Source organism: Pseudopipra pipra, chromosome 4 (assembly GCF_036250125.1).
Source record: "Pseudopipra pipra isolate bDixPip1 chromosome 4, bDixPip1.hap1, whole genome shotgun sequence".
NCBI classification, from domain to species: Eukaryota; Metazoa; Chordata; class Aves; order Passeriformes; family Pipridae; genus Pseudopipra; species Pseudopipra pipra.
This window is the reverse complement of record NC_087552.1, coordinates 75260558-75272946: the sequence shown is the minus strand read 5'-3', so window position 1 is coordinate 75272946 and position 12389 is coordinate 75260558. Positions and strand designations below refer to the sequence as shown.

General features: G+C 49.1%; 1 protein-coding gene across 5 annotated transcripts in view; it reads right to left on the bottom strand.

The window, feature by feature from the left end:
• EXOC6B (exocyst complex component 6B) overlaps positions 1–12389 on the bottom strand; it is a 338997-nt gene that overhangs the window by 22974 nt on the left and 303634 nt on the right. Inside the window, exon 23 of one of the 5 annotated variants that reach the window (XM_064653623.1) lies at positions 6423–6598. The exons of the other annotated variants lie outside the window; for them this stretch is intronic. Within the exon in view, the coding sequence (XP_064509693.1) occupies positions 6560–6598 (39 nt within the window). The 3' untranslated portion in view covers positions 6423–6559. Of the gene's footprint in view, positions 1–6422; positions 6599–12389 lie in introns of those variants that run through there. 5 annotated transcript variants of the gene reach the window in all.

Below are 12389 nucleotides of genomic sequence, written 5' to 3'. Positions count from 1 at the left end.
AAGAATCAGGGACCTGTCATCGGGATTTGGGCACCAGAATCAGGGATCTGCCATTGGGATTTGGGCACCAAAATCAGGGACCTGCTATCAGGATTTGGGCACCAGAATCAGAGACCTGCTACCTGGATTGGGGCACCAAAATCAGGAATCTGCCACCAGGATTTGGGTATCAGACTTGGGGAACTGCCAGTGGAATTCAGGTACCAAAATTAGGGACTTGTCACCTGGATTTGGGCACCAAAATCAGGGATCTGCCACCAAGATTTGGGCACCAGGATCAGGGATCTGCCACCAAGATTTGGGCACCAGTATCAGGGATCTGCCACCAAGATTTGGGCACCAAAATCAAGGATCTGCCACCAAGATTTGGGCACCAGTATCAGGGATCTGCCACCAAGATTTGGGCACCAGGATCAGGGATCTGCCACCAAGATTTGGGCACCAAAATCAGGGATCTGCCACCAAGATTTGGGCACCAGGATCAGGGATCTGCCACCAAGATTTGGGCACCAGTATCAGGGATCTGCCACCAAGATTTGGGCACCAAAATCAAGGATCTGCCACCGAGATTTGGGCACCAAAATCATCGATCTGCCACCTGGATTTGGACACCAGAATCAGGGACCTGCCACCGGGATTTGGGCACCAAAATCAGGGATCTGTCACCTCGATTTGGGCACTGGGATCAGGGACCTGCCACTGAGATTTGGGCACCAGGATCAGAGACCTGCCACTGGAAAGGGCTTAGGGATGGAGGAGGTAACCTTGGATGCCAGCAGCTCCCCCCAGGAAGGTTTGCTCACCCAACTCCCAGAGATGTTCCCCCCAAAGACACCATGTCCTTCCCTGGCAGCGCCACCTGCAAAACTAATTAAGCCCCTGAAATAACCCTGCCAATTTGGGTGGTTGATTAAGACTATTTTTATAAGGCCAGGGGATTTATATTTCCAGAGGCTGAAGGAGCCTTTGGAAAACAGGGAGAGTCATTTCGAGCCGTTCAGGGGATTCTACGGAGAGGGAGACGCAGGAACAAGTGGATATTTAAACCAGCTGTGGAGACAGGGCTGGTAAGGAAACATTTGGCCTAAAGTAAACACACAGAAATAAAAGAACTTTGCAGGAGCAGAAAAAAAAAATCGTGGAGTTTGGCACCGCTTGGCATCGGGAAAAAATAACTGGATTTCTTTGGCTTCTGGAGATGAATAAATTCCCAGGGAAAATGCGAAGGTAAATTCATGATTTCACCTTCTATTTTTGAGTGACAGGGTAAAAGCCTCTTTTTTTTTTTTTGGAGGATCTGCCACCAGGATTTGGGCACCAGACTCAGGGAACTGCCAGTGGAATTTGGGCACCAAAATTAGGGACCTGTCACCTGGATTTGGGAACCAGAATTAGGGACCTGCCACTGGGATTTGGGGACCAAAATCAGGGACCTGTCACTGGGATTTGGGCACCAGAATCAGGGACCTGTCACCGAGATTTGGGCACCAGACTCGGAGAACTGCCAGTGGAATTTGGGCACCAAAATTAGGGACCTGTCACCAGGTTTTGGGAACCAGAGTCAAGGACCTGCCACCCAGAGTTGAGCATTAAAATTAGGGACCTGCCACTGGGATTTGGGAACCAGAATCAGAGATGTGCCACCTGGATTTGGGCACCAGAATCAGGGACCTGCCACTTGGATTTGGGGCATCAGACTTAGGAACTTGCCACCAGGATTTGGGCACCAGAATCAGGGATCTACCACCAGGATTTGGGCACCAGACTCGGGGAACTGCCACCAAGATTTGGGCACCAAAATCAGCGACCTGTCACCTGGATTTGGGAACCAGAGTCAAGGACCTGCCACCCAGAGTTGAGCATTAAAATTAGGGACCTGCCACTGGGATTTGGGCACCAAAATCAGGGACCTGCCACTCAGATTTGGACACTGGACTTCTGGCTCCAGGTCTGACAGAGCCATTAATTCCCAACTCCTCCAGCAAGTCCATGGATGGATAAACCACCAAACTTCCCCTTGGAATGTTCATCATTCCTGTTGGCATCTATGGGATGAGGCAGGTGTTCAATGCCAAAGCCACAGGACTGTTGGGCTCCAGCTGGTGGTGGTGGAGGAGCCAAGGCTTTCTGGGGGACTTTCAGGTGAGCCCCCCCCCCCAAAAATGTGCATCCAGGAAAGGCTGGATGGGATATTGGGAAGGAATTGGCTGGGAAGGTGGGGAGGCCTTGGAATGAATTTCCCAGAGAAGCTGTGGCTGCCCCTGGATCCCTGGAAGTGTCCAAGGCCAGGTTGGAGCAGGCTGGGCTGGTGGAAGGTGTCCCTGCCCGTGGCAGGGGGTGGATGAGGGACTTTAAGGTCCTGCCAAGCCAACCAGGCTGTGATTCCACGGTTAAAAGAGGAGGATTTAACATTCCCACTCACGTCAGGTCTGTCTGGGAGCCTGGCCAGCGCCTCTCACCCTCCCCAAACCTCCTCCTCCTCCAAAATCTCAACTTTATTTAAACCTCTTCCATTCCTGGTGGACACCAACCATTTCAGGAACTCGAAAACTGCACGAAACCAAAGCGTAGAGTTAAAAACAATCCCGTGTTTTTTGCATGGAAAGCGTCCAACACTTAATTTTGGCCCCTGAAAATCACCCTGCAAACACCCAGGGCGATCCAAGTCCCGCTTCCAAGGAATGAAAAGCCCCCAAAAATCTTGCAGGACACACATTCCTTGGAATGATAGGATGGCACCAAGAGGCCGAGCACGAGCTGGGGCAACGTTTCATCCCGTTACCGCACACGGGGCCGGATTTAGGGATATTTGTTGGGAAGATAAAAGAAACCCAACAACCTTTGGAATGATCCACAAACAAAGGGAAAGGCTTTTCCTTCTGCTGTGTCACAGTAACCTCTGGATGGCCTCGCACTTATTGTCCCAGCCTTGGAAAAGGTATAAACAAAGGCGGGTTTCGGGCGCCAAGAGCCGGGAGAGGAGAAAAAGGAGCAGCAAAGAGGCTGAAAAATCCCTCTGCGTTCCCGTCCAGGGGATAAATCCGGGAATGTGACGCGTCTGTGGACTTACTGCTCCATTAGAAAGCAATTCCCGAGGGGAAAAAAGGGGATAGAGATGATGGAGAGCTGCCCGTGGATTTGGGATTGACACTGGGAGGGTTTGGGGTGATGGTTCTCAGTGGATGGGGTGGGATAGGATCCCAAAAAGTCCTGTCCTGGTTAAGGAGAAAGGGAAGAATAATATTCCCTTTTGGGGTTAAAAATGTTCTTTATTGGTGCAAAGGGAGGGTTTAGGATAATGGTTCCCGATGGATGGGATGGGATCCCAAAAGTCCTGTCCTGGTTAAGGAGAAAGGGAAGAACAAAATTCCCTTTTGGAGTTAAAAATACTCTTTAGGAATGTTGGTGTAAAGGGAGAGTTTGGGATGGTGGTTCCCAATGGATGGGGTGGGATCCCAAAAGTCCTGTCCTGGTTAAGGAGAAAGAGAAGAACAAAATTCCTTTTGGGGTTAAAATGTTCTTTATTGGTGCAAAGGGAGGGTTTGGGATGATGGTTCCCGATGGATGGGATGGGATGGGATCCCAAAAGTCCTGTCCTGGTTAAGGAGAAAGAGAAGAACAAAATTCCCTTTTGGAGTTAAAAATAATCTTTAGGAATGTTGGTGCAAAGGGAGGGTTTGGGGTGATTGATCCCAATGGATGGGATGGGATGGGATCCCAAAAAGTGCTGTCCTGGTTAAGGAGAAAGAGAAGAATAAAATTCCATTTGGGGTTAAAAATGTTCTTTATTGTGCAAAGGGAGGGTTTGGATGATTGATCCCGATGGTGTGGGATGGGATCCCAAAAAGTGCTGTCCTGGTTAAGGAGAAAGGGAAGAACAAAATTCCCATTTGGGGTTAAAAATGTTCTCTATTGGTGCAAAGGGAGGGTTTAGGATGATGGTTCCCAATGGATGGGGTGGGATGGGATCCCAAAGAGTCCTTTCCTGGTTAAGGAGAAAGAGAAGAACAAAATTCCCATTTGGGGTTAAAAATGTTCTTTTTTGGTGCAAAGGGAGGGTTAGGATAATGGTTCCCAATGGATGGGATGGGATCCCAAAAGGGCTGTCCTGGTTAAGGAGAAAGGGAAGAATAAAATTCCCATTTAGGGTTAAAAATGTTCTCTATTGGTGCAAAGGGAGGGTTTGGGATGATGGTTCCCGATGGATGGGATGGGATCCCAAAAGTCCTGTCCTGGTCAAGGAGAAAGAGAAGAACAAAATTCCCTTTTGGAGTTAAAAATAATCTTTAGGAATGTTGGTGCAAAGGGAGGGTTTGGGGTGATGGTTCCCAATGGATGGGATGGGATGGGATCCCAAAAAGTCCTGTCCTGGATAAGGAAAGCTTGAAGTGTTGCCCAAACCTGATGTTTTCCCTGTCCAAGGATCTGCAGCAGCTCAAAGTTGTTTTTATATAAACTGTGGGAATTTTAAATGTACCAGAAAACTGCTTGGGAAATATGGAAAGGGGGGAAAAGGGAGGAAAGTAAAAATAGAGGGAAAAAGGAAAACAAGAGAAGGAAAAAGCAAGTAAGAAGAAAGGTTAAAAAAAGAAAAAAAGAAAAAAAAAAGGCCAAAGGAAGAAAGAGGAAAAAGAAAAAAGGAGGAAAAAAAGAGGGAAATGAGAAATTAAAATGGCAAAATGAAAAGGCAAAAAAAAAAGGAAAAATGAAAGTAGAAAAATGAAAGGCAAAACAAAAAGGAAAATTAAGGGGAAAAAATGAAGGAGAAAGAGAAGAAAAGTGAAAGAAGAAAAATGAAAAGGCAAAAAAGAAAACAGCAGAAAGAAAAGGAAAAAAGAAAAATGAAGGAGGAAAAAAAGAAGGAAAAAGAGGAAGAACAAAAATAGAAAATGAAGAAGAAAAAAGCAAAAAGAAAGAGAAAAAAGAAAAGTGAAGAAGGAAACAAGAAGGAAAGGAAATAGAAAAAAGAGGAAAAGGAAATGGAAAAATGGAAAAAGCGAAAAGAAAAATGAAGGAGGAAAAAAAGGAGGAAAAAAGAAAAAAAAAAGGGAAAAAGAAAAATAAAAAGGAAGAGAAGAAAAAAAGGAAAAAGAGAAGATAGAGTAGAAATAAGTCAAAGACATTTAATTTAGATGTAATTTCAGAGAAGGGGGATTTGCCAAATAGATGAAACCTCATATAGGGAACCTACACCTGCTCAGGGACCTGCACCGGGATTTGGGCACCAAAATCAGGGAACTGCCACTGGGATTTGGGAACCAGGATCAGGGATCTGACACTGGGATTTGGGAACCAGGATGAGGGATCTGACACTGGGATTTGGGAACCAGGATCAGGGATCTGACACTGGATTTGGGAACCAGGATGAGGGATCTGACACTGGGATTTGGGAACCAGGATCAGGGATCTGACACTGGGATTTTGGGCACCAGAATAAGGGATCTGCACCTGGATTTGAGCACCAGACTTGAGGAACTGTCACTGGGATTTGGGCACCAAAATCAGGGATCTGTCACTGGGATTTGGGCATCAGAATCAGGGATCTGACACTGGATATGGGAACAAGAATCAGGGACCTGTCATCGGGATTTAGGAACAAGAATCAGGGATCTGCCACTGGGATTTGGGCACTAAAATCAAGGACCTGCTATCAGGATTTGGGCACCAGACTCAGGGAACTGCCCCTGGGAATTAGGAACCAGAATCAGAGACCTGTCACTGGGATTTGGGAACAAGAATCGGGGATCTGTCATCAGGATTTGGGCACCAAACCAAGGGGGAACTGTCACTGCAATTTGGGCACCAGAATTAGGGATCTGCCACCAAGATTTGGGCACCAAAATCAGGGACTTGCCACCTGGATTTAGGCACCAGACTCAGGGACCTGCCACCAGGATTTGGGAACAAGAATCAGAGACCTGCCACTGGGATTTGGGCACCAAAATTAGGGATCTGCCACCAGGATTTGGGCACCAGACTCAGGGAAATGCCAGTGGAATTCGGGCACCAAAATTAGGGACCTGTCACCAGGATTTGGGAACCAGAATTAGGGACCTGCCACCTGGATTTAGACACTGGACTTCCGGCTCCAGGTCTGACAGAGCCATTAATTCCCGACTCCTCCAGCAAGTCCATGGATGGATAAACCTCCAAATGCAGCAAAGACCCTCCAGACTTTGCCCAGCACTCAAGCCTAAACTAAGCCCAGCTCAGCTTTAAGCCCAGCACTCAACTTTGAGCCAAGCACCCCTTTTTCTGGGCAGTTTGAACCCAAATCGAGGTACACGTGTTCCCTTTCCCGTTTTCCCGTCGTGTTATCCTGGCAGGAAGGAGCAGGGGCCGGGCCAAGGCGTCTGCTCAACCTTCCTGTGCTCCAACCGTGTTGGAGACAAATAAATTGCTCTTTATTTACACCAAAAGTGTTTACTTTCTTCTTCCCTTTTAATTTGATTGCTGTTTGATAGGAACATAAAGCAGAAACCCCGGATCTATTCCAGAGGCTCCCAACCAAAGGCTCCTTGGAAACTTCCTTTGGGTTGGCGGAACGTTTTTTGTGGGGTTATGAACTCCTTAAACAAACAGCTGAGGTCATTGTTAGCTAAAAAAAAAAAAAAGGGAATTATTTAAAAGGAAATAAAAAGGCAGGACTGACGTTACAGCCAGAGTGGAAGCTGCTCCCAGGGAAAGGAGCCGGGATGGGGCATGGCAAAATCCATGGCAAAACCAGCGAGGAATCACGAGTGCCAGCGGCTTTCTAAGGAATTAAGATGATAAAACCTCATCAAAAGCTCGTTCTGGAGAAGTGCCACCGTGTTTTGAGATCCCAACCCCAATTCCAAGGGTCGGTGGCCGGAGAAGAACTTTGGGTGGCAATAATCCAATCTCCTGATGTGGTGCCACAGGATAAGAGGGATCCCAGCCCTTCCAGGGGCCAGGGAAAATCCTGGAGTGGTTTGGGTTGGGAGGGACCTGGAGGAGAAGGAGAAGGGGAAGGGGAAGGGGAAGGGGAAGGGGAAGGGGAAGGGGAAGGGGAAGGGGAAGGGGAAGGGGAAGGGGAAGGGGAAGGGGAAGGGGAAGGGGAAGGGGAAGGGGAAGGGGAAGGGGAAGGGGAAGGGAAGGGGAAGGGAAGGGGAAGGGGAAGGGGAAGGGGAAGGGGAAGGGGAAGGGGAAGGGGAAGGGGAAGGGGAAGGGGAAGGGGGAAGGGGAAGGGGAAGGGGAAGGGGAAGGGGAAGGGGAAGGGAAGGGAAGGGGAAGGGAAGGGAAGGAAGGGAAGGAAAGGAAGAAAGGAAGGAAAGGAAAGGAAAGGAAAGAAAGGAAAGGAAAGGAAAGGAAAGGAAAGGAAAGGAAAGGAAAGGAAAGGAAAGGAAAGGAAAGGAAAGGAAAGGAAAGGAAAGAAAGGAAAGGAAAGGAAAGGAAAGGAAAGGAAAGGAAAGGAAAGGAAAGGAAAGGAAAAAGGCAGAGGATTCCTGAGTGACCCTGTCAAAGGCAGCACAGGGATAACCATGAACTCAGATCCAGGGAGATCCCACAGGAGGGACGTGCTCCGTCTCTAACACACCCTCACCTACAGCAGCTCCAGTTGGGACATCCCAGCTGTCCAACTCCAGGAGAAGTTGGATCCAGGGAGCTTCTTGCACCACTGAAACTTTCCTGCCTTCAAAACTCCCCTTTCCCTGCTGCTGCTCATCTCTCCTTGCTCCTAACAAGCCTGTCTCCAAGCCTCATTTCTCATTCCTGTCTTAAAGCTTTCTCCCACTTTTCTTCTTCTCGCTCCGTGACTGAACCACCAGCTGGGTCTGATCCTCTTTTTTCTTTAAAAAAAAAAAAAACAAACCACAAAAACCTTGTTTTCTGAACGGCCCAGAACCCCCCTGAGCCTGCATGAATAAAATACGCTCTGAATTCAAAAAGAAAAGGGAAAATTAAAAATAAATAAAAGCCCAGCCAGCTCGTGGCACGGGCTGAGCCTCTCCCGGTGCTCGGGCAGGAATTTTTCATGACATCTCATCACTTATTTAGTCGGCGGGTCCGTGACCTTCCCGCACATCCCTCACCCCACTGATGGAGGAGCAGCACCCTCTGCCCACCCACACCCTCAGCCAGCCCTGGGAGAGGCAGGGAAAGCCTCCAGGAAATCCAGGGTTTGCTTGGAACAAAGGGTGGTTAAGGAAGGGATGGTACGGAGGATCCGCGGGAACGCGGAGGGAGGGAAAATGAAAAGGAAAAATTAAAACTCCTCGTGGGTTGAGAAGGTTGAGGAGGAAGGGCCAGTGGAGATGGAAATCAGGTGGGTTATTGATCAGATCAGGTGGGTTATTAATCAGATCAGGTGGGTTATTAATCAGCTGCTTGATCTAATGCCTAAAGCAGGAGGGAAGACACCCCGGGATGGGCAAGAGGGAAAGCGCCGCTGCTTTTGGAATTGTGGAATTGTTTGGGTTGGAAAAGCCCCCAGGATCATGGAGGCCAAGTGTTCCAAGGCCACCACTGCCCCATGTCCCCCAGGGCCACATCCACAGGGATTTGAAACCCCTCCAGGGATGGGGACTCCACCACCTGTTCCAACGACTGACAACCCTTTCCACGATGAAATTTTCCCTGAAATCCAAATTAAACCTCCCTTGAAGCTGTTTCCTGTCACTTTTTCCCTGGAAGAAGAGCCCCAAGCCCCTCCTGGCTCCAGCCTCTCAGCCCAGGGACGGTGCTGTCGTGGGTGAGCCCAAAAATCCTCCAGGATGAGCAAAGAAAGCCCAGCCCTGGTTCCAGAGATGCTGAAAATCAGCAGCTTCGTTAAAAAATACATTAATTAGACCACACAGTGTTTAAGGGTCAGGTCATTCCTGGAGTCACTTGGGGGCTCATAAAACCAGCCACGTCCTGAGGGCTGAAGGGTTTCAGTGAACTCCAAGTCAAGCAATAAAAATATTAAGTTTATATAAATTGGATTGATTGACTTCGATACGAGGATGGGGCCATTCCCACTTGAACCTTATCCCATCTCCATCCTGCTGGATTCTCGGGGTGTAACGAAGCGTGAGCTCCTCTCCAGGGATAACACTCCCTGGACTTCCCCTCTTATCCCATTTCATGAAACTTGGGAGGAATTTAATCACCCTCTGCCCCGGTGAAGTTTCAGCGACCTCTTTCCAGGGGTTTAAAGAGTGTTGGGAGGAGCAGAAGGGGGAAAAAAGGAAGGAGCAAAAACTCCCAGTCCATGTGTGCCCGGGTCTGGTTTCCTTTGGAAAGGTTTAGACTGGATGCAGGATTAAATTATACTGCATTATATTAAATATAAAAATTATATATAACTTCATGTGGTTATACATAATGTCATATAATGCTATTTATGTTTTATATTATGCATCATAAACTTATTTTATACATTATACACTGTATTACATGGAACCATGGAATGGTTTGGGTTGGAAGGGACCTGAAAGCTCATCCTGTTCCAACCCCTGCCACGGGCAGGGACACCTTCCACCAGCCCAGGTTGCTCCAAACTGGCCTTGGACACTTCCAGGGATCCAGGGGCAGCCACAGCTTCTCTGCCAACCTGGGACAGGGCCTCCCCACCCTCCCAGCCAGGAATTCCTTCTCAGTATCCCATCTAAATCTTCACTTTTCCAGTTTGAAGCCATTCCCTGTGTGCTGTCCCTCCATGCCTTGTCCCCAGTCCCTCTCCAGCTCTCCTGGAGCCCCTCCAGGCCCTGCCAGGGGCTCTCAGCTCTCCCTGGAGCCTTCTCTTCTCCAGGGGAACCCCCCCAGCTCTCCCAGCCTGGCTCCAGAGCAGAGGGGCTCCAGCCCTGGCAGCAGCTCCGGGGCCTCCTCTGGACTCTCTGCAGCAGCTCCACGTCCTTGTGCTGTTGTTCCCAGGGCTGGAGCAGCTCTGCAGGGGGGTCTCAGCTGAGACAGGGGCAGAGGGGCAGAGTCCCCCCCTGCCCTGCTGCCCACACTGGGGGATCAGCCCAGGGCACGTGTCTGGGGCATGTGAAGCTTCTCCACCAACACCCCAAGCCCTTCTCCTCGGGTCTGTTCTCCATCCCTTCCCACACAGATCCCTGAGGATCCAGGAAGCACAAACTGGCTCCTCAAGGGAACCAAGAAGATGCTGCTCTGCCCGGACCCGTTGCCATGGGTGGCCTCAGCCCCTGAGAGAGATTGATTGCAATAATCAATAGCAATCAAGATCCAGGCTCAGAAACAGGACGAATCTGATTTTTTTTTTTTTTTACATATTTTTAGGAATAACTTCCTTGAAATCAGCAAAAAAACCCTAAAAAAGGCAAAATCCCCTAATCCACCTCAATTCCAGGCACAAAAGTCATTTAACTCTGGGAGACTGAGCGAGGCTGGAGTTATGGGGATGATTTAAGGCTGATAAGGATCTGACCCATCCTTTGTGGTTTCTGGAGGGTGAAGGGAAGGAGTCTTCCCCAGCCTGTCTCCTCCTGGAGCAGGGATAGGGGAGGGGCTCCCTTCTCTCATTACTCTTCCCCCCCCCCCCAAGGCCTCACCGTGGAGTTTACAATTTAATTTTCTGCATTTGTAATCTGTAGCCCTTGTGTACATAATGTCTAATGAAAAAGGCCTTTTTTAAATTACGTGGTATTTGTGGGGGGGGGGGGGGGAACCCAACAAACCCCACCCCACCCACCATGTGTTTCTGCTTCATTATCCAACTGCATTTCCAAAGGGGGGAAATAAAAAAAAATCCTCCAGGAGGGTGATGGGGTTTAAGTTGGCAGAGACACCACGGGACAGTCAGAAAACAGGGATATCCTTCCCAAATGTCTGCACAGCATCAAAAGGCCTCTGGGGACAACTCTTGTTGGGGATGGAGTTAATCAACCCCCTCCAGGACTCGGGGATCCTTGTGCATCCACCTCTGCCCTCATCCCTGTCCCTCTGCCTGCTGCTCGCTCCAAGAGTTATTCCTGAAGTCCAGAGGTTGGAATTCATGAACTTGGAGGCCTTTTCCAAGTCATGGTTCCATGGTTGTGTGATATGGAATGTGGATCTGTGGGATGAGCCACTCTGCTTTTCTCTCCGAGATTTCCAGCTCCTTCCCTTATGGATGTTCCTCAAGAAAACGAGGCTTTTGTGGTTATTCCTTAAGCAGTTTTTTGCCTAAAAAGGGTCAATCCTTCAGCCTTGATCTCCCAATATAAATATTTCCCTATATAAATTTCCCTATATAAATAGGGAAGAGAAGGTTTGGGAAGGGAAGGTTTGGGAAGGGAAGGTTTGGGAAGGGAAGGTTTGGAAAGGGAAGGGAAGGTTTGGGAAGGGAAGGTTTGGGAAGGTTTGGGAAGGGAAGGTTTGGAAAGGGAAGGGAAGGTTTGGGAAGGGAAGGTTTGGGAAGGTTTGGGAAGGTTTGGGAAGGGAAGGTTTGGGAAGATTTGGGAAGGTTTGGGAAGGGAAGGTTTAGGAAGGTTTGGGAAGGGAAGGTTTGGGAAGGGAAGGGAAAGGAAGGGAAGGGCTGATCAAAAGTCAAGCCATGGTATTAAGGACATTATCCAAATATTTCTCAGACATTCCCAGGCTGGGGCACCCCCCACCTCTCCAGGGAGCTCGTTCCAGGGTTGGAACACCCACTAAAGAAATGCTTCCTGATGTCCAGCCTAAACCTCCCTTCCCTCAGCTTTGAGCCATTCCCACGAAGAACATGGAGCATCTGGGGCTGGAGGGATCCCTGGAGCAGCTTGTCCAGGACATCATCACCTGGGGTTTAGGTGCCTCCAGAGATGGAGACCCCCAAGCTCCTCAGGGCAAGGACCTTCCCTGGTCCCCTCAGGGTAAAGCCAAGCCCAAGCAGGAGCAAAGCTCAGCCCTGTCAGACACCGGAGAACCAGACCCGGGAGACCTGCTGGCACCAGACTTCCCAAGGATGGCATTCCCAGGACAGCAGCATTCCCAGGACAGCAGCATTCCCAGGACAGCAGCATTCCCCTGTTTCAGCACCATTCTCCCTGTTTCCCCAGCAAACCAACTCTGAACCTCCAAGAGGGCACTGAACCAACCCTTCTCCAACGGGGGTTTCAGAAACCACTTCCCTCCCTACAGATTTTTGGGATGTTCACTTATTATTCTTCCTCTCCTTCCTCCTGTTATCGCTGTGTTCCCTCCCTCCAGGCTTTTCCACAGCCCTGTTGCTTAATTTTTCTAATCCCTGCACCTCAGAGGGAGGAAGCCGGTCCTGTTTTCCTTATTAATCAGAAATCTCTGGCACTGACCACAGGGAAAAGCCTCCAAGAACACTGAACTCTCTGGTTCAGTGCATTCCAGCACAACAGAGCTACCAGCAGCATGCAGAGCCCACTTAGTGTTGCAATTTTTCCCTGGAAATGCCTTCCAAGCACTTCCAGAAATCCTCTTGCTCCGCTCGA